This window comes from Dendropsophus ebraccatus, chromosome 8 (assembly GCF_027789765.1).
Source record: "Dendropsophus ebraccatus isolate aDenEbr1 chromosome 8, aDenEbr1.pat, whole genome shotgun sequence".
Lineage (NCBI taxonomy): Eukaryota > Metazoa > Chordata > Amphibia > Anura > Hylidae > Dendropsophus > Dendropsophus ebraccatus.
Genome location: NC_091461.1, coordinates 19,266,287 through 19,292,001, shown reverse-complemented (window position 1 = coordinate 19,292,001; position 25,715 = coordinate 19,266,287). Strand labels below are relative to the sequence as shown.

At 41.7% G+C, this 25,715-nt stretch overlaps 1 protein-coding gene across 3 annotated transcripts in view; it reads right to left on the bottom strand.

Annotated features, from left to right (window-relative positions):
• The window catches only part of LCOR (ligand dependent nuclear receptor corepressor), a 67,180-nt gene that overhangs the window by 39,550 nt on the left and 1,915 nt on the right, over window positions 1-25,715 (bottom strand). For all 3 annotated transcript variants that reach the window (XM_069979967.1, XM_069979969.1, XM_069979968.1), the window contains exon 2: window positions 1,687-1,752. In XM_069979967.1, the coding sequence (XP_069836068.1) occupies window positions 1,687-1,752 (66 nt within the window). The remainder of the gene's footprint in view (window positions 1-1,686; window positions 1,753-25,715) is intronic.

Here is a 25,715-nt window from a genome sequence, read left to right as displayed (position 1 = left end):
CCATGAGGAGGAAAGAGCTGCCTGTAGAGCTCAGAGACAGGATTGTGTGGAGGAACAGATCTGGAGAAGGGGACACAAGTCATCCGCTGTGCTGAAAGTACCCAAGAGCACAGCCGCCTCCATAATTCTTGAATAGAAAAAGTTTGAAACTAGAGCTCTTTCTAGATTTGCTGCTCCATTAAATGGAGTATTTAAGGTGTAAGGACCTTGGTTTGAAAGGAATCCAAGAACCCAATGGTCACTATGGCTGAGCTCTTAATATCCTGTGTTCAGTTCGGAGAAACTTCCAGAAGTCAATGCAGCCTTCCCCAATCTGGGCTAAATAGGACTTTAATGACACTCAGTGTGTGGGAAACATGACTGGAAGGCTGGTCAGGGCTGAGGGAAAGCTAAATGGAGCAAACTACAGAGAGATTCTTAATTAATGTCTTTCTCTATACACAAATAGAGAGGGACCAGTCTATCAAGCCCAGTAAGGTGAAGAGAATCAGACTGGGGACAGCACAGATTACTCTTCCCATCCCATTGCTTTCATGTTTCAGAGTAAATCATAGCTGGTTGGAAAGAGGACAGGTTGCCTTCAAGGGGTTTTCCAAGCAAGAGACAAAATGGTATGATACCAGTTGTGGCGTGGGAGCTAGAGCAGTAAGCATAGTTAAACAACTCCCCAGCCCGGGAATAGAGCTAAAGTCCACTGTCTGACATCTCCTTTAAAAAGGTTAAAAGGGGTTATCCAGCGCTGCAAAAACATGGCCCCTTTTCCCCCCTCTCTTGTCTCCAGATTGGGTGGGGTTTTAAACTCAGTTCCATTGAAGTAAATGGAGCTTAATTGCAAACCGCACCTGAACTGGAGACAAGAGAGGGGGAAAAGTGGACATGTTTTTGTAGGGCTGGATAACCCCTTTAACCAGGATTAGAAAAAAAGAGCTGCTTTCTTCCAAGAACAGCACCACTCCTGTCCTCAGTCATTGTGCGGTATTGCAGCTCAGTTCCTTTAAGGTGAATGAAGCGAAGTTGTAATACCACACATGACCTGAAAACAGGCATGTCACTGTTTTAGAAGGTGTCGGTGGTAACTGTTTTTTACATTCCTGGATATCTCCTTTAAGCTGGGTTCTCACAAAGACAAACTGCACAGATGCGTGTAAATTGAGTTTGACAAAGCAATTCACAGAGCAAAAAACTAAAATTCACAGAGCACAAAAGTAAATAAATAAAATCCAGTGGATTAAGACATGTGAATTTTTTTCTGTAATCAAATCCACAAAAAAAAAATCCTGCTCATTCTTCTGCAGGGAAAAGCCATAGGACAGGGATGGGGAACGGTCAGTCATCCAGCTGTTGCAAAACTACAATTGCCATCATGCCTGGACAACCAAATGTATGGCTTTAGCTGCCCAGGTATGACGGGAATTGAAGTTTTGCAAGACGTGGAGTGCTGGGGGGGTTTGCCATTCTGGTCATAGGATATCTCCACTGAATAACATTTTAATGCTATCACATGTACACATACACATTATACATTTGTCAGTCATCGACTGACCACTGATAGATATCAGTCGAGTCAAAAATCACTGCCAGGCCCCTTTGCTCTGGGAGAAATAATAGGCAGCTCCTTACCTACCCCCATAGAGAACACAAACATCTTACAAACAAAATGACAAAAGTAATAAGAAATTGAAATACCTTTAAATAGGCTGAGATCATTAAGCAATGCAGGTCCGAACAGCCCTTCTAAAATAGTCTCAAAACCTAGAAGAAAAAAAGAACAGAGGTCTCAGTATTTCTCTTATGAAAACAATGTATGTGCATAAAAGAGGCTAAAGAGAATGGAAATGCACAGCTTTCTGCCTACTCTAAAAACGACGTAAAAAAGTCTGATAGTTGAAGGTAATAATCAGCTAGTGAATAAATTAGCGAGTCCGTTCATATGACTGATGTACAGAACACGACAAGTTACTTCTACAATGAACAGAAGATGGAAGGATCACAGTTACACCTCCGTGCTATTAAAAAAAAAAGTTTCTGTTCAACTCTATTTCAAATTCAAATTGAGAGCAGTTAATCTAATTCCAGGATCTTGTTGGAGGTAGAAAAAAAAAATAAACTTAAAAAAAAATAAAAAAAAATAGAGTGATGCACTAGATGGGAGTAATATATAAAGAAAATATTTGCTATATACTGTGCCACCAAAGAAATTAGATTTTCTCCCCTTTTCCCTTTGTAAAATATGATGTTACTGCAGCTACTGAACACACGATTTGTTTACAGCTCGTGTATAATCCTGTATATTCATAGGGATCTCTAGAGAAAACAGCATTCAGGCTCAAAACACCAGCGATACCAACCCTAGAAAGAGGAGCGTATCAAGCATCGGGAGGTTTTGGGGCGGTTTACGGTTGTGTTATATCTATGGGCTTTGTGCTGTCAGAGCAGCATATTATGGAACAACAGAAGGAACCAGATGACCAAGTGTTTAATCATGTTTAGTTACTCTTTTAGAGAACAGTTGTGTTCCCCATACTGCCTCTTGTCAATAGGGGAACCCCTACAATGTCAGCAATGACTGGAGAGTGCAGGGACGAACCCCATTTGCTCGATGCAGTTTGTGGAAGCTGGAGGACACCAATGCCAGGAAAACCCCTTTAACCTCTTAAGGACATACGCTGTACCCCTACGGCATATCTCCACAAGAGGTGTTCAGAGGGGGGCCGCGCTGCGACCCCGCTCTGAACTGGCGTGATCCCGACAGCTATCTGCAGCACAGGACTGCAGCTATTAGCGGAATTGCAGCCTATCCCTGGTGTCCAGTGGATGGAATGACGCTGATCCCGGCTTGGTATTCTATTGCAATGGTCTGCAGCAGACTGAAGCAATAGAGCACCGATCTCATGGATCGGTACTGTATAATACAGCTACACTGATCTCTATGGTAGTTATATTAGAAGTCCCCCTGTATAAGTAAAAAAAAAAAAAAAAAAAGTGTTTTCATTAATAAAAAAATCCCCTCCCCTAATAAAAGCTTGAATCACCCTCCTTTTCTCATTTTATAAATAAAAATAAAAAAAACAAACAAAGTTTGGCATCGCCGCGTGCGTAATAGCGGGAACTATTAAATTATCATATTCCTGATCTCGCCAATAAACAGCGTAAGCGGCAAGACCCGGCAAAGTGCAAATATTGCACATTTTTTGTAGCATCAAATCCAGAAACATTGTAACGAAAAGCTATTAAAAAGTCACATATACGCAATCAAGGTACCGATAGAAAGAACAGATCATGGCGCAAAAAATGACACCTCACACAGCCCCATAGACCAAAGGTTAAAAGCGCTATAAGCCTGGGAATGGAGCAATTTTAAGGAACTGTTTTTTTCTGCAGAAGGTTTTATTTTTTTTTTTTAAGCCATCAAATAATATAAAAGTCTGCAAGTTGCATATCGTTTTAATCGAACCGACTTGAGGAACATATATAACATGTCAGTTTTCCATAGGACAAACGGCATAAAAACGAAAAAAAAGAAAAAGAATTGCATTTTTTTCAATTTCACCGCACATATAATTTTTTTTCTAGTTTCGCAGAATATTTTATGCAAAAATTAAGTCTGCTATTGCAAAGTACAATTAGTGACGCAAAAAATAAGGGCTCATGTGGAGTTCTAGTTGAAAAAATGCAAGTGCTATGGCCTTTTAAACACAAGGAGGAAAAAACGAAAACGCAAAAACGAAAATTGGCTCCGTCCTTAAGAGGTTAAAGTGGACATGTCAGCATATTTTTGTGGACCAAACCAAAGGCAGTGTACAATAAAACGTCTTACTTAAATCAGGAGATACAACTCTTATGTCAATCTGTTGTTCCAGTGTTGAGATATAAGTTTTATAAGTTTTAAGCAAACCAGGACATAAAGCCCACAGGGCACAAACCTAGGCTGCAAAAGCCCAGCAACATTCAGCTCAGCAATCTAAAAAAGCAGAGGGATGTTCATTAAAGTGTACCTGTAGTTCTAAAAATAAAAAAACTTTTGAGTGATCAGACCCTTACTGATCTTGAGAACAAATTGGGAAAAGTAACTCTGCCAGCTCAGTAGCACGTAATGAGTCGGACTCATAATGAAAATCTTTGCGTCCAACTCTTCACTGACATAAAGCAGGGAGAGGACAAAGCGATCCTCTCTCCGCTCATTCTCACAATCGGGAAGGGTCTGAACACTCAGATCCAGACAGATCAAAACTTTTGACATGTCTGAAGTTTTTATAATGACAGTGACGCTTTAGGAGAGATGCTGAACACTGCTGGGAATGTTCTCTGGACATTATCACCTTATATACATAAAATTTCTAAAGCTTATACCTAGGAACAGATTGATATAAAAGCCAGCATAAACTTGTTGACAGGTTCACACATTGTTTGACACAGCAACACTTTGCAGTGTCAAACAACGTCCGATGTCTAAGATGTTCACCCGGCTGATACTGCAGTATCGGTCGGGTGAACATCACTTCATTTTTATTGGAATGCGGGCACATTTAGGTGTGCCACACTCCAATTAACTATAGAGCACAATGCCGGGGGCCGTACTTTAGATTGTGAGTACAGGCTCTCTTGTATGGCCGCTGTTCACTGAATAGAAATGTCAGATTTTCTGTCTCAGCAGAGAACAACGGCCGCAGTGTATACAGAGTGTATACACTGAGGCCGTTGTTCAATACATACCAATTCAAATGGCTGCTGTCAAACAACAGCCATTGTTTCAACCTGCAACAATGGCCTGGTTTATTGCAAAAGTACGTAGTGTAAACGTGGCCTAAGGATAGGGCAAGAATTGCAACTGAACAGGACTGCAAGAGAAGATAAAATGCCCACAAATATTCTTTACACGTGGTTTTTAAAGTTGACATTTTTAGATGCTTCTTCATCTATACTTATATTTTATGTGCTTTTTTATGCTTTTTTTTTTTTTTTTTTTTTTTTTTTTTTAACAAATCCTATTAAAGTAAATGGGGTCTGGAAACAAAAGTGTTTTGGAAGACGTTTTAGGGATGTATTTTTGTCTGTGTGAACATACCGAATACAACCAGTGTCCTACATATATTGCTCCTAAACGCAGTACGAAGTACCTATGTATTCATAGATCAGCCCCGTGTGCTCTGGGAGTCGGGTCATCACCATGTTATCCAGGAAGTGACATCACCATGTTATCCAGGAAGTGACATCACCATGTTATCCAGGAAGTGAAGCCTTGATGCAGTAGTAAGTGCAGGGAAAAAGCACTTTATAAGCATTTCCTGTAATAAGTGTATATTGGGGATTTGTATAACTTTTGAGGGGCAAAATAATACTTTAATAAAAAATTTCGCTGGACTTCTCCTTTTATAAATAGCTGTCTAAGCATAATGGGAATTGTAGTGTTATAAAACCAGGAGGCCGCAGGTTCCCCCTTCCCTGCTTTAAAAGGAATCTGCCAGCTGCAATTCACGTTCAAAACTGATGACACGGTTATGTCAAGGACACATGTTACCTTTCATATATCAATCTGTGCTTCCAGAACATAGAAAAATGCTTTTGTTTTACAATACTAAGAGGTTTTCCTGAGCTCGAGAAATGCTGCTGACTAAATGGAGCTAATCCACGGGTTAAAACATAGTGAAAACTCAAGCAATGGAGGGACACGTGCGCAATAAATTAGGTAGTATGTCCCAGATTTCTGTCATATTATGAATGCAAATATACTACCCATTAGTCGCTCCATACCACAGACACCCAGAAAACTGACATGACTGTAAGGAGGTTGTGTCTTGTGCATGAAAATGCAGCAGCAAAGTGAAGCATCCTGGAGATACTTTTGTTTTATTTTTATCCTAAAACAATAAACAGAACACTATCAAATCACTATCACTATCAGAAATCCCATAATTGTACATAAAAGGCAGCCACAGGTGTTTTTAAATTCATTTTCCGACCGTAATGATCTTACTGCTTAAATGATGTTTTTATGCTAAACATTTTTTAAGAATTTTTGGTGACAGTTTTTCAAAGTTTTTAATTTTTCTGTTGACATTCTAAAATAATCCTCGTATTTTGAAGTTTTCATTCTCACCATTGGGGCTAAAACTAAGCTGAGACTTCCTGTTGTGTCTGTGGTGATAAGAGGAGGCTGCTGTAAAGTAATCTGTACAGCATTTCAGCGTCATGTGACACCAGTAGATAGAGGAGACAACAGCAGCTCCCTGTGGAATGACCTCTTCAAAGGTCACAGAGCATGCTTTGTGATGTTAAACATTTATCTCAAGGGGGCAGAGTCTCCCTATTGTCATCTATGTCTATAAGTCTTGCGGTGAAGCGTGTGACTAAGGACCCTGTTCCACGGGACAATTATCTTTCAGATTATCGTTAAGTCATTCGAATCTAACTGATAATCGTTCGGTTAAATAGCGACGTTCGGATTTAAACGATAATCGTTTCGTGTAATAGCAGACAACGATGAAACGACCCATGAAAATTCGTTGGTTGTTTGATAGAATTCGGACCTATTTTTAAGCTGAAAAGGTACGCAATAGAGACAACAAAACGGCCGCAAGAACGATCCTAAGTAGGGATCATCGTTCCATTTAATTGGGCAAATGATTTCGGGTCGTTTGCCATATCGGTCGTTTAAGATCGTTTATCGTCCAAAAAATCGCTTTGTGTAATAGTACCCTAAGGGTACTATTACATGAAGGCATTTTTTGACGACTAACGATCTCAAACGACCCGAAATAGTTTGCCCAATTACACGGAACGACGATCGTTACTTATGAACATTCTTGCGGCTGTTTTGTCGTCACTATTGCGTACGTTTCAGCTATGACTTATTACACCGAACAATGAGCAAACGATTTGCGAACGATCAAACAATAAAAATAGGTCCGAATTCTATCAACCAACGATTTCTCGTTGGTCGTTTAATGGTTGTCTGCTATTACACGAAACGATTATCGTTTAAATCGAAACGATCTAACGATTTTTGAACGATAATCGTCCTGTGTAATACGGTCCCGAGTTTAAAGTGACTCTGTACCCACAATCTGACCCTCCCCCCCCCCCAAACCGCTTGTACTGTTAGATAGCGGCTTTTACTCAAAGATCTGTCCTGGGGTCCGTTCGGCAGGTGATGCAGTTAATGTCATAAAAAACAACTTGGCAGCCCCGTGCTTTTTGGCCGTGGCTTACATTGTGTATGCATTAGGCTGGCACAACCTCTCTGCCCTCCTCATCATTAGGAATGCTGCAGGCAGATTGCCTCCTATTCGTTAGCTGTGAGAGGACGGCACATGGGCTGGATCGTTAAGGCACCTGTGTAGTGTTCACTGCAGAGGAATAGGAAAAATGGTGAAGAGGGCGGGGAGGAGGGACGGAGAGGTTGTGCTTGCCTAATGCATACCCAAACTAAGCCACAGCCAAAGGGCACGGGCTGCCAGTTTAAAAATTGTTTTTTTATGACAATAACTGCATCACCTGCCGAACGGACCCCAGGACAGATCTTGGATTAAAATCAGCTATCCGAAGGGACAAGTGGTTTTGGGGGGGGGGGGGGGGGGGGGGGAAGCAGATTGTGGGTAAAGAGTCGCTTTAATGCGGAATTGAGCTAACACAGAACAACCATAATAAACCGTGCATGTATGCTTACTGCATGAACATAGGTACTTCTGGAAACCAGTTTGTCTTAAAATGTAACTACTAGCGGATCCATATAGGGTTCATTGCTTTGTTTCTACGCATTAGAGTAAGTAGGCCCTATGTAGCACTAACAGTTCTCCTTATGTGTCAGAGCCAAATGGAGCATCCATTAGCAACGGCCTTCAGATTTTAAGAACAGGCTGTCTACATCAGACAATCCCTTTAATGGAAGGTTTATCCTTGCATTTTTGTCTATATAGTCATTAAGGCAAAGAACAATATCATGCATATACTTTCCGTGTAACGATGAATATTGTGCCAACGTTTTACTCTTGGAGGGTTTCACGACTGCTGTGACTAACGGCACACGTTTGGCGGATCTTCGTTTGACAGCAGCTGCATTAATTACCTGCCCAGATTAACTTGAGATGTCTTCAGAAAACAAACTAAATATATAAGCTGTGCCTGGGGACCAGAGTTAGAATCCACCACCGTAACACATAGGTAGTGTGAACTGGACCTAGTCATACTTCTTTCTGATTGTGAGTGGATGAATCACCTCCATTTTTCTTTTTGTTCAGAGCCACATACTGAAGGGTTCTTTGCTGCTAATCTGTTTCTATTTTCTGACTGTACTTTTATTTAACATTATTATGAGGGCAGCCATCTTGCTTTAGCTGCTTTTAACAGCATTAAGAGATATAATTAACAGTGAGCCCTATAGAAATGGAACAGGCCCTATTCAATTCTATGGGATAGTTTTCTAGCCATGCTCTGTGACCTATGCAGAGGTCACTGTACAGGGAGGGGGAGGCTGAGCACTGGATTTAAATGATTTAATCACACTGTCTATATACTGGGTCACCTTTTATTGTAATCTAGTCTGTGATACTGAGACTTCTGAAAAGTGAATCATATAGAACAGTGTCAGTTTACCATTGGAGTACATTCACATTATTGGCCACAGCAAGCCAAGCAATAGGGCCTGCTTAAATATCGCCTGTTGGCCGCACATCTCCACGTGTAATGGGGAGGTGTGGTTGACGGCTGATCAAGGTAACAAATGATCTAGCGATTATTGAGCCAAGTAACAGTTTCAATAAACAAACGCTGATCAGCAAGATCGGCACTTGTCTACAAGGCAGCTTGGGTTGTCTAATATAATGTTATGGTATTGGTCCAACCACTAGGACCAGTAGGGTCCCAGCTTTGAGATTTTTTTTTCTTCATTTTATTAACATATTGCAGATGCCATTAAAGAGGATCTGTCACCCCTGGTGCCGGGGTGACAGGCTCCCGACCCTCCGCTGGAGCACCCTATACTCACCTGATCCCGCTTCTTGAGCTGGTCGGGTGACTAAGATATCAGCCCCCAAAGCCGGTGCGCGTGCTCCTCAGCTCATAGAGAATGACAGGTGAGTCTGACGCTCCGTCGGGATCAGGTGAGTATAGGGTGCTCCAGCGGGGGGCCGGGAACCTGCCACGGGGGGTGACAGGTTCCCTTTAAAAAGTTTACACACATTCACCCAATTAGGGCCCTTGCAAAAAAAAAAAAAAAAAAAAAAAAAAGAGGCAAAATTTACAAGAGGAGTCCGTGCAGTGGATTCAGCTTGTCCTTTGCTTCAATGGGATTTCTTGCGCGCCTCTGCTCTCTGTTAATTTTTTCAGTGGAGAGCAGACGAGCAAGAGAAATCCCACTGAAGCAATAGGACAGGCAGAATGACAAGCGGACAAGCAACGCACGGACTCCGCCCATAAATTTTGTTTGTTTTACTCAGCGTGCAAAGGCCCTTACAGAGCACTAGAACATATGCAATAGCCTCCCCCCCTCCCGTTATGGTATTTTCTCTATATGTCTCTCTAATTTTGCCCAAAGCTTTCATATTTCAAAGCTTCTTATTCGACCAACCAAATGAAGCCAGTTTTTCACTGAGGGTTTCAAACGTCTGCACCAATTTCTGAGTATGACCAGTCCAGCCAGGAACAGTAGCTTTACAACCAGGGGTTTCTTTTCCAATTCTTGATGTATGTCACTCAGGACCATTGTATTAACATTAAAGGCTATTTTTATACCCAATATTGAACTTTTTGACTCACAGTGTCCGACTATCCCCTACCTTGCTGAAATAAGAAAACCCCTTTAAGTGTGTATTCACACTTACAGGATCCACAGCAGATTTGATCCTGCAGATTTGACGCGGTGTTCAGTTATTTAGATCAAATCTGCTGCGGATACCCGGCATAAAATCTGCTACGATACGGTACGTGTGAAGCTACCCTAAGAGAGGATTTCTGGTTTACTGTAAATGAATTTATATTTCTGTTCTTCTGCATTTCAAAGACGTTTGTGATCTGTGAACATAACCGGCCTCCAGTACATTCAGAGGCTGTATACTTGTATGGGCTCGATAGCTGTCAAAGCTGAGGAATAACCCACAATCTGCCTATCGCAAGCTGCTTGTACCTTCGGATAGCTGCTTTTAATCCAAGATCTGTCCTGGGGTCCGTTCGGCAGGTGATGCAGTTATTGTCCTAGAAAACAACTTTGAAACTTGCAGCCCAGTGTCAAATTGGTGTGGCCTAGAGTGTCTGTGCCCTAGGTCTGCACTGTCTCTCCGTCCCTCCTCCCCACCATCTTCCCCATTCCTCACTGTTCTGAACACTGCATGGGTGCCTTAACGATCCAGCCCATGTACCGTGCTCACACAGGTGAGAAATAGGAGAATACCTGCCTGGAGCATTCCTAATGATGAAGAGGGCGGGGAGGAGGGACGGAGGGGTTGTGCCAGCCTAATGCACAGACACTCTAGGCCACGCCAATTTGACACAGGGCTGCAAGTTGTTTTTTAGGACAATAACTACATCACCTGCCGAAAGGACCCCAGGACAAATCTTGTAATAAAAGCAGCTGAGGGTACCACCGGTTTGGGGAGGTCAGATTGTGGGTACATAGTCGCTTTAAATGCCTATGTATAACAAACATTCAAGAAAACGTAGTAGTGCCCCATAGAGACTGGGTGAGTATACAATGTTTATTACACAGAAAGTATTGGCTTCTGCTTTATACTTTAAAGCAAACAGTAGGTTATGCTGGGGCTTTACATTTGGTGTATATACTGATAAAATCTCATAACATATATGCTAAATGTAAAGAGATAATGTGACGTAGAGAGCCTTAAAAACCTCTACATAACCCCCTAAATGACAGCTATCATGGGTCTTTACAACACATTGTGGGGCAAGCTGTTTTTTTATTCTTAGGGCAGCAATTTGTGGTAGAAATAATGCAAATACAGCACTGCTGTGTCAGTACACCAGCGCAAACTTTTAAACTGTTTAGGAACTCCCGACATCATAATAAATCATGATGCTGGGAGCTCCTAGGTCCAGTCCGCAAAACACCATCTGTGTATGGATGGATTTCTATGGACATTTGAATGACCCCTTAGATAGACACCTATAGAGCCTATGTGGGATGCAATACACAGGTACCTAAGTATACCAATTTATATATTGGGTAAGGGTCCTGTTACATGGAAAGATTATTGTGCGAGAAATCAATATATTGTTAAAATATATGTCATAATCTTTTCATGTGTATGATGGCAACAATCAAACAACTAGTGAAAATTTGTTCATATCTGTGTATTAGGGGGAATGATTTCAGGTTGTTTCCAATCGTTAACCCATAGCTGCACCAGGACGTTATTGAACGTCCTCCTGCCGCTATGGGAGTTCAGAGGGGGGTCGCGCGGCGACCACCCTCTGAACTGCCGCGATCCCGGGTGCCGCGTGTAGCCCGGGCTCGCGGCTATTAGCGGGCACGGTCCGATCGCCGTGCCCGCTAATTAAGTACTTAGAAGCAGCTGTCAAAGTTGACAGCTGCTTCTAAATACTTGCTTTTATTCATACCTGGTGGTCTAGTGGGGGGATCGCCCCCCTGCGGCGCGATTGCGGGGGGGCGATCCCCGCATCCATCCCGGGCCGGGGTCTGCTCCGTAATGGCGCTGATCCCGGCTCGGCATTCTATTGCTTTTGGCTGCAGCAGCCAAAAGTAATAGAACACCGATCTCATGGATTCATGCAGTATAACTATACTGCATGGATCTCTATGAGAGATCAGAGTACATATACTAGAAGTCCCCCAGGGGGTATTTTTAATAACACAAAACCCCCTCCCCTAATAAAAGTCTGAATCACCCCCCTTTCCCCATTTTATAAATAAAAATAAATTAATTAATTAATAAACAAACATGTTTGCTATCGCCGCGTACGTAATCGCCCAAACTATTAATTAATCACATTCCTGATCTCACACGGTAAACGGCGTCAGCGCAAAAAAATCCCAAAGTGCAAAATTGCGCAATTTCTGTCGCATCAAATCCAGAATAATTGTAATAAAAAGCGATCAAAAAATCATATATGCGCAATCAAGGTACCGATAGAAAGATCACATCATGGCGCAAAAAATGACACCTCACACAGACCCATAGACCAAAGGATAAAAGCGCTATAAGCCTGGGAATGGAGCCATTTTAAGTGACGTATATTTGTTAACAACGGTTTGAATTTTTTACAGGCCATCAGATACAATATAAGTTATACATGTTACATATCGTTTTAATCGTAACAACTTGAGGAACATGCATAACAAGTCAGTTTTACCCCAGGGTGAATGGCGTAAAAACACATTTCCCCCAAATAAAAGAAATGCGTTTTTTTTTTCAATTTCACCACACTTTGAATTTTTTTCTGGTTTCCCGGCACATTTTAGGCAAAAACTACATCTGCCATAGCAAAGTACAATTAGTTGCGCAAAAAATAAGGGCTCACTTGGGTCTCTAGGTGGAAAAATGCAGGCGCTATGGCCTTATATACACGGAGGGAAAAACGAAAACGCAAAAATGAAAACTGGCTGTGTCCCCTAAGGGTTAAACTGAAAAAATTAAAACTGGAGCCAATGCTCAATTGTAATAAGCACAATATTTAGGTGACGGGGGTATTGGTTTTCTAAACAAGAATGAAGACTGGAGAAAATAATGCAGAGAAGCATTAGAGTTTCTCCAATCACTGACACAATTCAATCACTCACCACAGCAAGATGGACAACATGGGATTTAGCTAGTTGTCTTCAGTCATGTGGCAGCCAGGCACATCCACCAAATGCCTAATGCTTTTTTCTAATAGTACTCAACTATAGCTCCTCCAGTAAAAGCAACAACCGACTATCATCATAGGGAAAGGAACGCTCCAGTTATACCGCACACTACTCTCTAGAGTTGTCTTGTCAGGCAGACTGATATGACTACTAGTAAAATGACTCTATCCTGACTACTGTGGATCCTCAAAGTGATATGCAAGGTTCCTGACCTATTCTGTAAGCTATTTTTTAGAATTAAAGCATACAGTAAAAATCACTTAAAAATATATATATATATTTTCTTTAACTATGGGGCTGCCCCTCTATGCCTATACAGGTACATACGTCGCCATTTTCCATCAATGTTCTAAACTGAGAAAGCCTCATACTTCAAATAAAGGCCATGAAGTGTGAGCCTTAGGGCCCTATTCCACAGGAACGATAATAGGCCCCATTCGGCCGATTATCGTTTGGTGGAATAGAGAGAACGATCAGCATCACACATTACCTGTCAGTTCTTCTCCTCCGCTCAGTCTTCCCCCCGGGTCCCGCACGCTGTAGCTGCAGAGTAGCCTGTCAGCTGACGGAGCGCTCAGCCAATCACAGGTCGGGACCGCCGCGGCCTGTGATTGGCTGAGTGGCCTGTCAGCTGACCTGTCATTATGACGCTAGAGCTCGCATACACACATACACACTGCTTTGGTTCTTGATACGCTGCTTCTCAAACAATGGTTATGTCCAAAATGTGGGCCGAATAAAGTAAATCTGTCAGCTGCAATTCATGTCCCAATCTGCTGATGACATAGCACCTGTCATATCTATGTCTGCGCCTCCATACCACAGAAAACTGTTCCCAAGCTACTGAGTGCTGTAACGATAGAGTGCCATCTGGGGGCTGAGTCCTGTCTCAAAATCTACCAGCTGAGCACAATTTGTAATTGTAATACAAATATTCAATTTGTAACATTGAATATTTGAAAACAGGGCTCTGCTTCAGGCTGACTGTCAAGGAGGTATAGGGATGGGAGGGGGGGGATGAGGAGACATTACATCTCTGACTGGCCCTTGGCACCACAGAATAAAATGTTGCTGCAGGACAACGGTGACGGGCGGACGGAACTTCAAGCGTGGGTGTGTGGCAGAATCCGCTTGAACTTCTTTGCTTGGAATCCGTAGAGTGCACATACCCCAATAGGGCCCTAACAGAGAACAGCTGAAATGGGAGAGCTCCTTGGGCTAGGAGACTTGCTATGCATTTCAAAAAAGACTAAAAGGAGGTCAAAGAGGCAGCTACTGCACACACACTTCCAAGAACCTAACAGGAAGAATTGAAGTGAGGCAGCTTGTGCAAGTGCAAGTGTGTGCAAGCCTGGTCACAATACACACAGGGGTGGCTGCCATAGCTAGACAAGTACTCACTGACTAAAAACAAAGTAAGAAATCTGGAGAATGAAAGTTTTTTAAATAAAACTAAAAATCACAAATATCCTGGATAGTGTGTTACCCTCTATAAGAAACGCTTATTATGGGAACACCCCTGTAAGGAAGACAGTAAGGGCCCTATTACACAGAGCTATATTCGACCAAATCAGGCCGATACAGCAGATTATCACTCCATGTAACAGAGACAACGATCCTCTGATGAAACAATCGGCTGATCGTTTCTTTAGGTCCAGATCTAAAATCATTGGGCACACATCGCTACATGTAATAGCCATGCATGTCCGATGGCTGGTGACTGTGTACGGTCCTGGTGATTGGCTGAGCGGCCTGTGACTCACAGTGCCAGGAGCGCGCCAAAGCTAGCAGGATGTCAGGGAGCGTGTTTGTAGATTTTACAATTGCTGCACTGACATTGCTAATGATGTCCGAACATCCCTTACAGCCCGTTTATCAGGCAGTGTATGGGCTCAGTAAGCGAGTGCGAATCTAGGAGATCGGTGCTTCCTTACAGAAAGTCATCGGGCTGTGTAATAGGGCCCTAAGAATGCATAAGGCCGCAATACAGATTTCCCCCAGATATTGGCATAATAGACTTACATGTGTTTTGCGTGTGATTTTGCCATTCTATTGCCACTAAATAAGCAATGGATAAGGCATATTGTAAATCCAGAAATTTCCTGTACATCTAGAAGATATTTTTTCTTTACTATAATTCTAAGCTATTTTTCAGTTCTTTGAATGGAGAGCGGCAGAAGGGGAGGCGCGCGAGCCATCCCATAAACACACTAAGGCATGGTCGGGCCAGGACCTGCTTCTGTAAGAGGAATACAAACATGGTTGAAACCTGTAAAAACTGATTAATGGTGCGTTCACACCTACAGGATCTGCAGCTGATTTTCTGCAGCAGATTTCATTTAAATAACTGAACACAGCATCAAATCTGCTGCAGATCTGCTGCAGATCTGCTGTAGATCCTGTAGGTGTGAACGCACCCTAAGGGTACAAACCCACTTGACGTATTTGCTGCGTGAATCAGTCTTAGGGTACAAACACACACACCGCATACGCAGCGTATTTTCTGCTGCGATACGCAGCAGATTAGCTCTAAATAACTGAACACAGCATCAGATCCGCACCATCAAATCTGCTGCAGATCTGCTGCGTATACGGTGTGTGTGTTTGTACCCTTAAAAATAAGCAGGCAAAACGCAGGTTGGCTTTATACAATTGTTCTGCATTAAAATACGCAATTGCGTATTTTTGAAGCGTGAAGCTTGTTGTTAGCAAAGCATCAGTTGTTAACAACCTGTGCGAAAAACGCATATAGCTTCACGCTTCAAAAATACGCAATTGCGTATTTTAACGCAGAACAATTGTATAAAGCCAACCTGCGTTTTGCCTGCTTATTTTTAATTGTTCTGCATTAAAATACGCAATTGCGTATTTTTGAAGCGTGAAGCTATATGCGTTTTTCGCACAGGTTGTTAACAACTGATGCTTTGCTAACAACAAGCTTCACGCTTCAAAAATACGCAATTGCGTATTTTAATGCAGAACAATTGTATAAAGCCAACCTGCGTTTTGCCTGCTTATTTTTAAGACTGATTCACGCAGCAAATACGTCAAGTGGGTTTGTACCCTAACTCTAAAAACATGAAATGAGGCCTGAACTAATACTTAAAGGGGTTGTCCAGGCAGCAGAAGACAGTCAAAGCCTTTTGCTTCCTTCATTAACTTTCTGTAAATCCCTGACTTGAAAGAAAGCCTTCCGAGAAATAGAGGGGGTTGGAATATATCCCAATTTTCAATAGCTGCATGCTGTTGCCTTTTAGTTTATATAAACAAAGTGTGAAAAATTCCCATAACCATATTTAAAGATGGACAGGAAAGGCAGAGGGTGGTAGGAACATGATAAAGAAGTGATACTTACCCGTTCAGATGCCCACACAGCGCAGCATCACTGCTTACGGTCATCCACTGGCCTCCAGTATCTCCCAGTTCCTAAGTCACTATGGCCCAGCTAGGAACTGACTGTTCAGCCAATCAGTGACAGGGGCGGAACATCCTTGCAGTTACTGACTGGCTGAGCAGGCAGTTCCTGCCAGATCGTAACACAGGAGTTGGGAGAAAACAGGAGAGCAGAGGCTGATAGTAAGAGGGGGCACAAGGATAGGCAAGTTTCACTTCATTATTATGTTCACACCACCCCCTGCCCACCCAGTTTTTTTTTATATTTGGTCAGAGTTCTCCTTTAAATTGAATCATTTTTCATCTAGGGCTGTATTACACAGTCCCAGTTCCCCTGCATGATACAAGCACCAGGCTCCTAGATCAGCACTAATTTACTGATAAGCACAGTATAGTCTCAATAACCAGACCAAAAACAATAGACCAAGTAATAATCAAAATAAGCACAGATAGGTCCCTACTAATTAATAAAACATAACTTTTAATCAATATGCTAAAACTGATTAAACAAAAAACCTTGTGTACCAAAACACCTCCACCATCTAAAATCAGGCATATAGCCCCAAATAATATTGCATGCCAATAGATCAAAATACACACCGCTATATAAGCAATATCAATAGGTATACAGTGTGTACCTTATCATTGAGCAGGTAAACAATTCCAGTGGTATCCTTGGGAGCACCTGACCCTATAGGTCCCTATTGGGTGCACCACAACTACCCTTGCTCGCTCAGGGACTGTCGGAGTTATCGCCCTAGAAAGGGCGGCCCCTGCCCCGTACTAGTCTATACCACAATCCCTACAAAACCCCTACCTACGCTCCCGACACACGCCATACGCTTAAGTCCGCATGCAATGGACGACCTGAGGTCCACGTGAGTCAGCGTCTCTGAGCACTCTCAGGACGCTCTTTTTGTGATGATACCGCCGCTCTATCTTATGTGTTAGCGGTATTGTGTATATCTCTACCCTAATTTAATGTGATTCTCCCCTGATGATTATCGGAATGAAACACGGTGTCGGGAGCGTAGGTAGGGGTTTTGTAGGGATTGTGGTATAGACTAGTACGGGGCAGGGGCCGCACTTTCTAGGGCGATAACTCAGACAGTCCCTGAGCGAGCAAGGGTAGTTGTGGTGCACCCAATAGGGACCTATAGGGTCAGGTGCTCCCAAGGATACCACTGGAATTGTTTACCTGCTCAATGATAAGGTACACACTGTATACCTATTGATATTGCTTATATAGCGGTGTGTATTTTGATCTATTGGCATTCAATATTATTTGGGGCTATATGCCTGATTTTAGATGGTGGAGGTGTTTTGGTACACAAGTTTTTTGTTTCATCAGTTTTAGCATATTGATTAAAAGTTATGTTTTATTAATTAGTAGGGACCTATCTGTGCTTATACTAATTTACTGAGCCTATTACACATTCCTGTATGGGAAGGGCCAGGCCACAGAAATGACTGCTGGTCTGTTGGGGAAGCCCTTTACTTCTATCATTCGTAAGCCACATAATCTCTATTACGCAGGATGATGTGCAAACAGTAAATGACTAGTATTGAGCGGACTGAATTTGTAGAGGCTGAACTGTTGGGGTTTGGCAATGTTCTCCAAACCTGAACTTTCAGCATTTGCCTCATAAAGAATTGGATACCGCCCTAGAGAGTATTGGAAAAGATGGATAGAGCCACAGGCTGTATCCATGTTTTTCTTCAGCCCTAGTGCAGCATCCAACTCCTCCAGCTGCTTGGAATCAAATACCAAGCTTTTGGGTTTGGAAAACGTTGTCAAAACCAAACTGTTCAGCAAGTCTGCGAAACACTACAAATGACGATTTCTTAGCATATCAAATGCACAAGATCAGCTGATGAATGAGTATTTGATCATTGGTTGACCGATTGCTGGATTTATTACATAGGTTGATCATTGACCCTAGAGACACAGACTGCAAAAACTGATCATGGACAGCAAAAGACTGCGCCAAAAGCCAAGGTGCTGCAAAAATGGAAAAAAAAAAAAAAAAAAAACCAACACAAACCCCAGAAAATATGTCATTTAAAAACAGGAAAATTCACACCACTATACAATAAAGACTGTAATTGTAAACCCTCACAGTTAATCTTTTTACACTTTACAAGTAAAAGTGTTCTATAGTGCATTTTGCAATTAAATTAACAGCAATTACATACATTTATACAGACAATGAATGTTAAATAAGTGCGACTATAATATATTAATTGACCAAATGAGTAGAGTAGCGGTAATGCATATAATGCTCAAAGATGGTGGTTTATCAGTCATCAATGGGATGATACACTGTGCATCCACTTTCTTGTACTAAAATTAAAAGGATTAGTCAGGCCCGACGCATGCCATCACCATAAGTTGTCACACCACACATCACCGGCCGCGGGGGGGTGAATAAGGCATCCACCTTTTTTTTTTTTTTGAGAGGGGGGGGGATATATGGCACCCTCTTTTTTTTTTTTTTTTTTGGGGGGGGGGGGGGGGGGGGGGGGGGAAACACGGTGTAACCTATCACAATATAGCAACTGGGGCCTGAAAAAAAAAGGCAAATCAGCTAATAGGGAAATTCTGATTAAGTATATGGTGTATTTACATAGAGCACAGGTGTCAAATAGGCCCTCCAGCTGCTGAAAAACTACAATTCCTATCACTCCTGGACAGCCAAAGCTAAAACAATAGACGAAATATAGTGTGTGTGTGTGACCACATTTGGTCTGTTTTGCTAATATAAATTCTATTTGCACGACACAAAGGTGTACTGCATATAAAATATACACCAGCGTACCAGCCCAAAAATAGTCAACAAGTAGATTACGTCACAATATATGTTGGAATACCTTATTGACTATCTTGAAGTCTATCTTTAGGGTATGCTCACAACATGTCGCCCCCTTTACCGAAATATCTAACATAAGGACCTTGGAGCCTATTTTTTTAAGGGGGGGGGGGGGAGGTGTTTTGACAGATTTTCAGATGCAACACATGGTACCCTGCCCCTTTGATCTGCATGAAATGCTCTCAAAAATCAATGAAAGCCCATCCCCCCCACTACCCTGAGGTTATTTGATCCTATTTGTTAAAAAAAAAAAAAAACAAGGAACAAAGACATCATAAGTCATTCCCCAAAGTACATAGAGAGGCCTCCAATAAAAATGCGGTCAGGCGAGTGTTGTTACTCTGTATGCATCCAAATTAACGCAGATTTAAGGACATCTGCACAATGCACCAGGGATACAATTGCAGTGTTATTCTTCCAAAGTGTTACTGAAGAGATCAGAAGGGAGTCTCCCCTTCAATAAAGGGAAAAACAAGAAAGAAAAGAGAATATACCATTGGAGAGGAGGACTAAGTCACTAATACCCAGAATAAGTAGGACCCAGTAACCTTTTTGGCAAATACAACCATCTCTCTGAGGAAGGTCGCTCTCAGCACTTACAAGTAGAAGTTATGGAGAACTACAGGTGACCACAAGGGGGGAGATTTATGAAAGGGTGTAAATATACACCCGGTGTAAACTGCCCACAGCAACCAATCACAGCTCCTCTTATATTTTACCAGAGCTGAAAGCTGAGCTGTGATTAGTTGCTCTGGGCATTTTGCACAGGTTGTATATTTACACCCTTTCATAAATCTCCCCCTAGATGTACTAAAGTTTACAGTCTTTTATGCTAGTTTGAATCTGGCCTGATACACAGATGCGATCGTTCGGAGCCTTAGGGCCCTATTCCACCGGATAATTATCGTTTGCATAATCGTTAACGATTAACGATCTAAAACGACCGCTATTGCGAAAGACCTGAAAACGTTCACTCATTTCCATGAACGATAATAGTTACTTATTATCGTAATTGGGATCGTTTTTCTTCGCTATTTATTCGCTATTGCTTTCGTATCTATTGCGAACGACGTCTTATTCAATGCTAACGATTTGCCAACGTTTTGCTAATGAGCAACGATAAAAATAGGTCCAGGTCTTTATTAAACGATCAACAATTTCTCATTCGGTCATTAATCGTTAACTGTATTTCAAACGAACGATTATTGTTTAGATTCAAACGATTTAACGATAATCTGAACGATAATCGTCCGGTGGAATAGGGCCCTTAGGGAGTCAGGGAACACATGGATACAGCCTATAGCGGGAGACAAGAGTTGTTTTTCTAAGCATGGATAACCCCTTCAAACTGGCTTTAGGTTAACCCCTTAAGGACCGGGCCTGAAATGGCCTTAAGGACAGGGCCAATTGTCACTTTTGCGTTTTTGTTTTTTCCTCCTTGCCTTTTTCATTTTTCCACCTACAGAGCCATGTGGAGGCTTGTTTTTTTTTCAGGAGTAGGTGTACTTTGTAATGGCATCTTTCAATCAGCCATATAATGAATGACGGAACCCCAAAATATCATTTATGGGGTGAATTTGGGTCACATAATGCGATTCCGCAAATTTTGGGGGGGTTCCATGTTTACGTAATGCACTTTACGGTAAAACTGGCATTTTTCCTTTATTCTATAGGTCGGTCTGAACACAGCCATATGCATGGTTACTAGGTTTTCTATCATTTTACCATTTTTATTAGCAGTAAAACATTTTTTTTTGCAAATAGGCATATTTAAAATGGCCCTATTGTAACTTCTATAGCGCTTTTATTTTTTCACCTACGAGGTCGTATGGGGTGTAATTTTTTGCGTCATTATCTCATTTTGCGTAATTTTATTAACGAAAATTTTTTCTAGATCAAACGTATTAATCGCTTTTTATTAATTTTTTTATACATAAAAGGTCATTTAAAAAAAGCAATCTCTGCGGGGTTTTACCGCTTTTTGTTCACGCCGTTCACCGTGCGAGAATAGTATTTTATTTTGATAGATCGAGCGATCACGCACGCTACGGTATATAATATGTTAATTAACTTTATTACTTTTTATGTGTTTAATGTATGATATGGGAAGGGGGGGGTGATTTACACTTTTATTGGGGGGAGGGGCTTTGGGGCATTTTGTAAAACTTTTATTTATTTACACTTTTATAGTCCCCTTAGGGAACTATCACATACATACATTAGGCAGTAACACAGATCCCTGCTATGCCATAGCATTGCAGGGATCAGTGTTATCTGTGATCTTCTGATAGAGCCTGCCTGTGGCAGGCTGAATCAGATGACCGATCAGAGGACTGCAAGGAGGTAAGGAGAAGACCTCCAACAGTCAGGAAATGCGATCGGGACCCCCGCAGATACGCTGCGGGGGTCCCGATCGCTAAGTGACCGGAGATGCTCCAGTCACTTATACTTAAACGTTGTTTAAGGGGTTAATGGCGGGCGGCAACGCGATCGCGGCGGCCCGCCATTGAGGGTGAGGGCCTGGCTGCAGATAGCAGCCGGTCCTCACCCGCTATGGTGCGGGCTCAGCTCATGAGCCAGCTCCATAGCCCGCGTACATTTACGTCCTCCTGCCTTAAAGCCCAGGCAGCGGGGGCGTAAATGTACGCTAGCGGTCCTTAAGGGGTTAAAGGAGTATTCTGGGGATTATATTTTATATTGAATTAGAGAAAAGGAAAAAAAAAATTTATTCTAAATTTCCTTGCTCTCCCGAGCCTCATCCCTCTGAGTACCATTAAAGTCCATGGCCGTGCATTCTCGCAGCGGATTTTCAGTCCGCTGTGAGAATGTAGTACTTTGTTAACTGTTTATTTTTTTCAACCCCACGACAGTTAAATAGTTCACCAAGGTCATCACAACCGTATTACAGTGGAATGAAAATCTGCTACGAGAATGCACGGCCATAGACTAATGGTATAGAGTATTGCAGCAGATTTGCTGCGAGACTCGCAGTGTGAAAGCCGCTGCAAACTCACTACATGTGAATGCCACCTTAAAGGGAATCTGAACCCGGATTGCAGGACAAAACTGCTTTTATTTTAACAGATCAGGGTCAAAGAGGGAGAGAGCCAGAACCATCTGTGTTTTGGCCTGCAACACCTCTCTTCTTGCTGCCCACCCTCTTTTTTTTGTTTTAGCTACAGCTCAGGGCTGGCGCAATCTGCATCAAACCAATCACGCGCAAGACCTGCTGCATCTTGAGGTGGCGCAGGCACAGTGCCATGGCCAAGTTTATCGCTTTCCACACCGGAGTCACTGCACATCCTGGAGTGGCAAATGCATGATTGGTTTGGCGCAAATGAGAAAAAGCAAGCCTGCGGGCATAGCCAAAAAGAAAAGTGTTTCAGGCCTAGGACATTGATGTTCTAGGCCCAGCAGCACAAGAAAGCCTAAAATGCTGGCACCAGGGAGAAAACGGACCACAACACTAGGCATGGACTCACTCAACCTACAGAATGGTACCAGTAGTTTGGGAGGGGGTACAGATTCGATTTAAGTCTACACTCTGCATCTCTATTGTGGTTTTGCAGCAATTTATAGAAAATTTCAGTGTATAGGAAGGGATCATCAATAAAAATTACACCCTCCTCATTCCTGCAGTCAGAAAATTGCAGAATCTGTTAGCAAATGTTCTCCCACTTGCAAACCAGATTTGTTGCTGTCAGCAAAATAAAAAAAAAAAAACACATCACAAAATGCCTTTTTATATTGCAATAGACTAATGTAGAACAAAGAATTGTGGGATTGTAGTACAAGAGAATTAACTCGTTTTATTACACGCAGCCAGGAAAAAAAAATTCACTCGACAATTAGGATCAAATGTATTTTTTAAAATTACACGAAAGCAGATCGAGGAAGCACTCAGCCACGAGCATTTATCCAACATGCTTCATGCTTGTCAACTCCAAATACATGCTAGAGCTTTTAATAGCTATTCAAAACTTAGAAGGGCAAGAATATATAATTCATGATTTTCATTCAGGAACACTTAAGGAATCACACCAGCGCAATTCTCCCTAAAGTTATAAGTGATTGAATGTTTTAGCATCACTTGGCTGCTCTGCATCCTAATATGGCTGGGCTGGCAGCATTACAATAAAAGTAATCTTCATTTACTGCGCTCGCAATTTGTCAAAATGTATTTGCATGTGCCCTCTATCAAGGAATCCAAATAAAAAATGAGACTCAAACCACATGACTAATTAACTTAATACCAATTCATGCAAAAGCCATGCATATTATGGTAAGAAACTGAGCGGCTCTCATCGCGCTGGATTTGTGGGGAGGAATGCAGTGCGAAAAAAAAAAAAAAAAATGTATATACCATAAAGCCTAAGCCATTTAAAGGCACAGAGCGCCTCTTGCCTGTGTTAATCTACCGATAACGTTTTCACTTCCAAAGTAGGTAACGCATCTGCGATAGGAAAGGTGATCCCTTTAAATGTCAGGAGTCATGCATCCATGTTGACATTCAATGGCTCATAATTGTGACGGCCCACTAACATGCATACCATGGGCCCTTAGGGTCGTAGCTAGATGCCATCTATTTCCAAAGATAGATTCACAAAAGAAACATCAGGGTTGTCAAAATCTAGTGGCTCTCCCGCTGTTGCAAAACTACAATTCCCATCATGCCTGGACAGACTTTAGCTGTTGCAAAAGCTGGAGGGCTGCGAGTTTGACACTTATGACCTATGGAAACATTTTGGAAAGGCCAGGCTATAATCCAGCGTTCTCCAACCTGTGGCCCAGAAGTTAAAATTTTGCCATCAAGGCATGCTGGGAATTGTAGTTTCAAAGGCTGGAGACCACCAATTTAGATAAAGTCTTATGCACAGATGCTTAGGTACGTTCACAAGCAGTGGATTTGTTAGGAAAGTTTCTCCGTATCAGTGACCTGAATGGGTTTGTTTTGACAGCGAGCACATGGACTTGTGCACACACCATTCAGAGGATTAAGACAGCTGCAGGAATCTCGGAAACAAAAACTGACACATGTGAACATACCCTTAGATGGCAGCACAGAACCAGGTAGCCAATGCATCAATTCTGTTAGTGACAAGCTTTTTGGGGTGATTTGTATAAATTCCTACGGCAAGTCTAAGTGCTTGGCTACTAGAAACATAAAACTGGCTCCTTAAATGAACAGTAATGTGTCTACTCCACACATAAAATGAATGCAAAAGTAAATTGTAATCAGTTACAAAAAAAAAAAAAAAACATTTCAAAAGTTAAATACATAGAATACATAAGCCAAGTCATAAAATGTTAAAATTTAACCAGAACAAAAAAAAAAAAGTTTTCCTAAAGAATACATATGAGCTAAACAATCCCAAGTTCAATACACACAGCTATATCATAAAAGCGATCAATTTCTGCTTTGTGCCCTTGTCATAAAGATAAAATAGTTGGCGATTTTAAACTTTGGACCTTTTGTTTAAAAAAAAAAACTTGGACTATAACTCGCAGGCGAAACAAGTCGTAAAAGAAAGAAACGTCAGCATTGTTTGACCTTAGGGTTGGTGCAAAATTTGTACTGTCAAAGGCCCATGCTTTCAATGTACAGGAAAGAGAATAAAAAAAAAAAAAAACACTAAAAGTATGAGTGGATAAAGGTTTAAGGTCTAGTTAAACCTTCTCCTCCCTTAATAAAAACGTAATGACAATACAAAAACGTGTGACGAAGCAGGAAACTAAAAATCATACCAAACACCAACGGTCTATAACATAGGGGTGACCAACTCACAACCCTACTGCTGTTCCAAAACTACAATTCCCATCAAGCTTTAGCTGTCCAGGCATGATGGTAATTGTAGTTCTGCAACAGTGGAAGGGCCGCAGCTGACACCTGTACTGTAACCTGTAGCTCTTCCATGACCTGGGCAGTTTGAGAATTTTGCATCTCCTTCTCCTTTCAAAATATTTTTACTCCCCCAAAAATGTAGTCACAACTACTTGATATCTCTGGAGTAGAATCCCGACATTAGGGATAGTAGCTCTGACAGTAACTCTGCCCTAGATTTGACTTGCAAATACCGATACAAAATAGCTTTAGTGTCCGAAATACGGAAGACGTGCAAATTTCTCCACTTTTCTCGCTTCAAATGTTTTGCCTATTTTTGTACAGTGAAGAATGCAAGATCTGTGATGAAGATAAAAACCAAAAAAAAAAAACATATGCGTGCAAACCCTAAAACCCAAGATAAAAGAATCACAAAAATTCACACGACAACCAAAAGCAATACTGTCATAGACCCTAAAGTCATCACCAGCCCTGTGTTCTGAATGACTGTACACACTTTTCTTTCATCCTATCACAATATTTCACAAAACCTACAGCAAAAACGTGTCAGGGATGAAAACCCATTTAGTCAACTCCTATCAATCATGTACAAAGTGTAAACCTACAGAATTTTTTAGCTCCCCCCCCCTCATGTAATACGTGCTCAGTTACTGTTTCAGGAAAGGGACAAAGAAACGCTATCACAGCATGAAATTACATCTGAACGAAAAGCTCCATTTGCATAATGGGCTCTGCTAAAAATTATTTCAAAGCCAGGTTTTTTTTTTTTAGCTGAGGACTAATTCTAGATGAAATT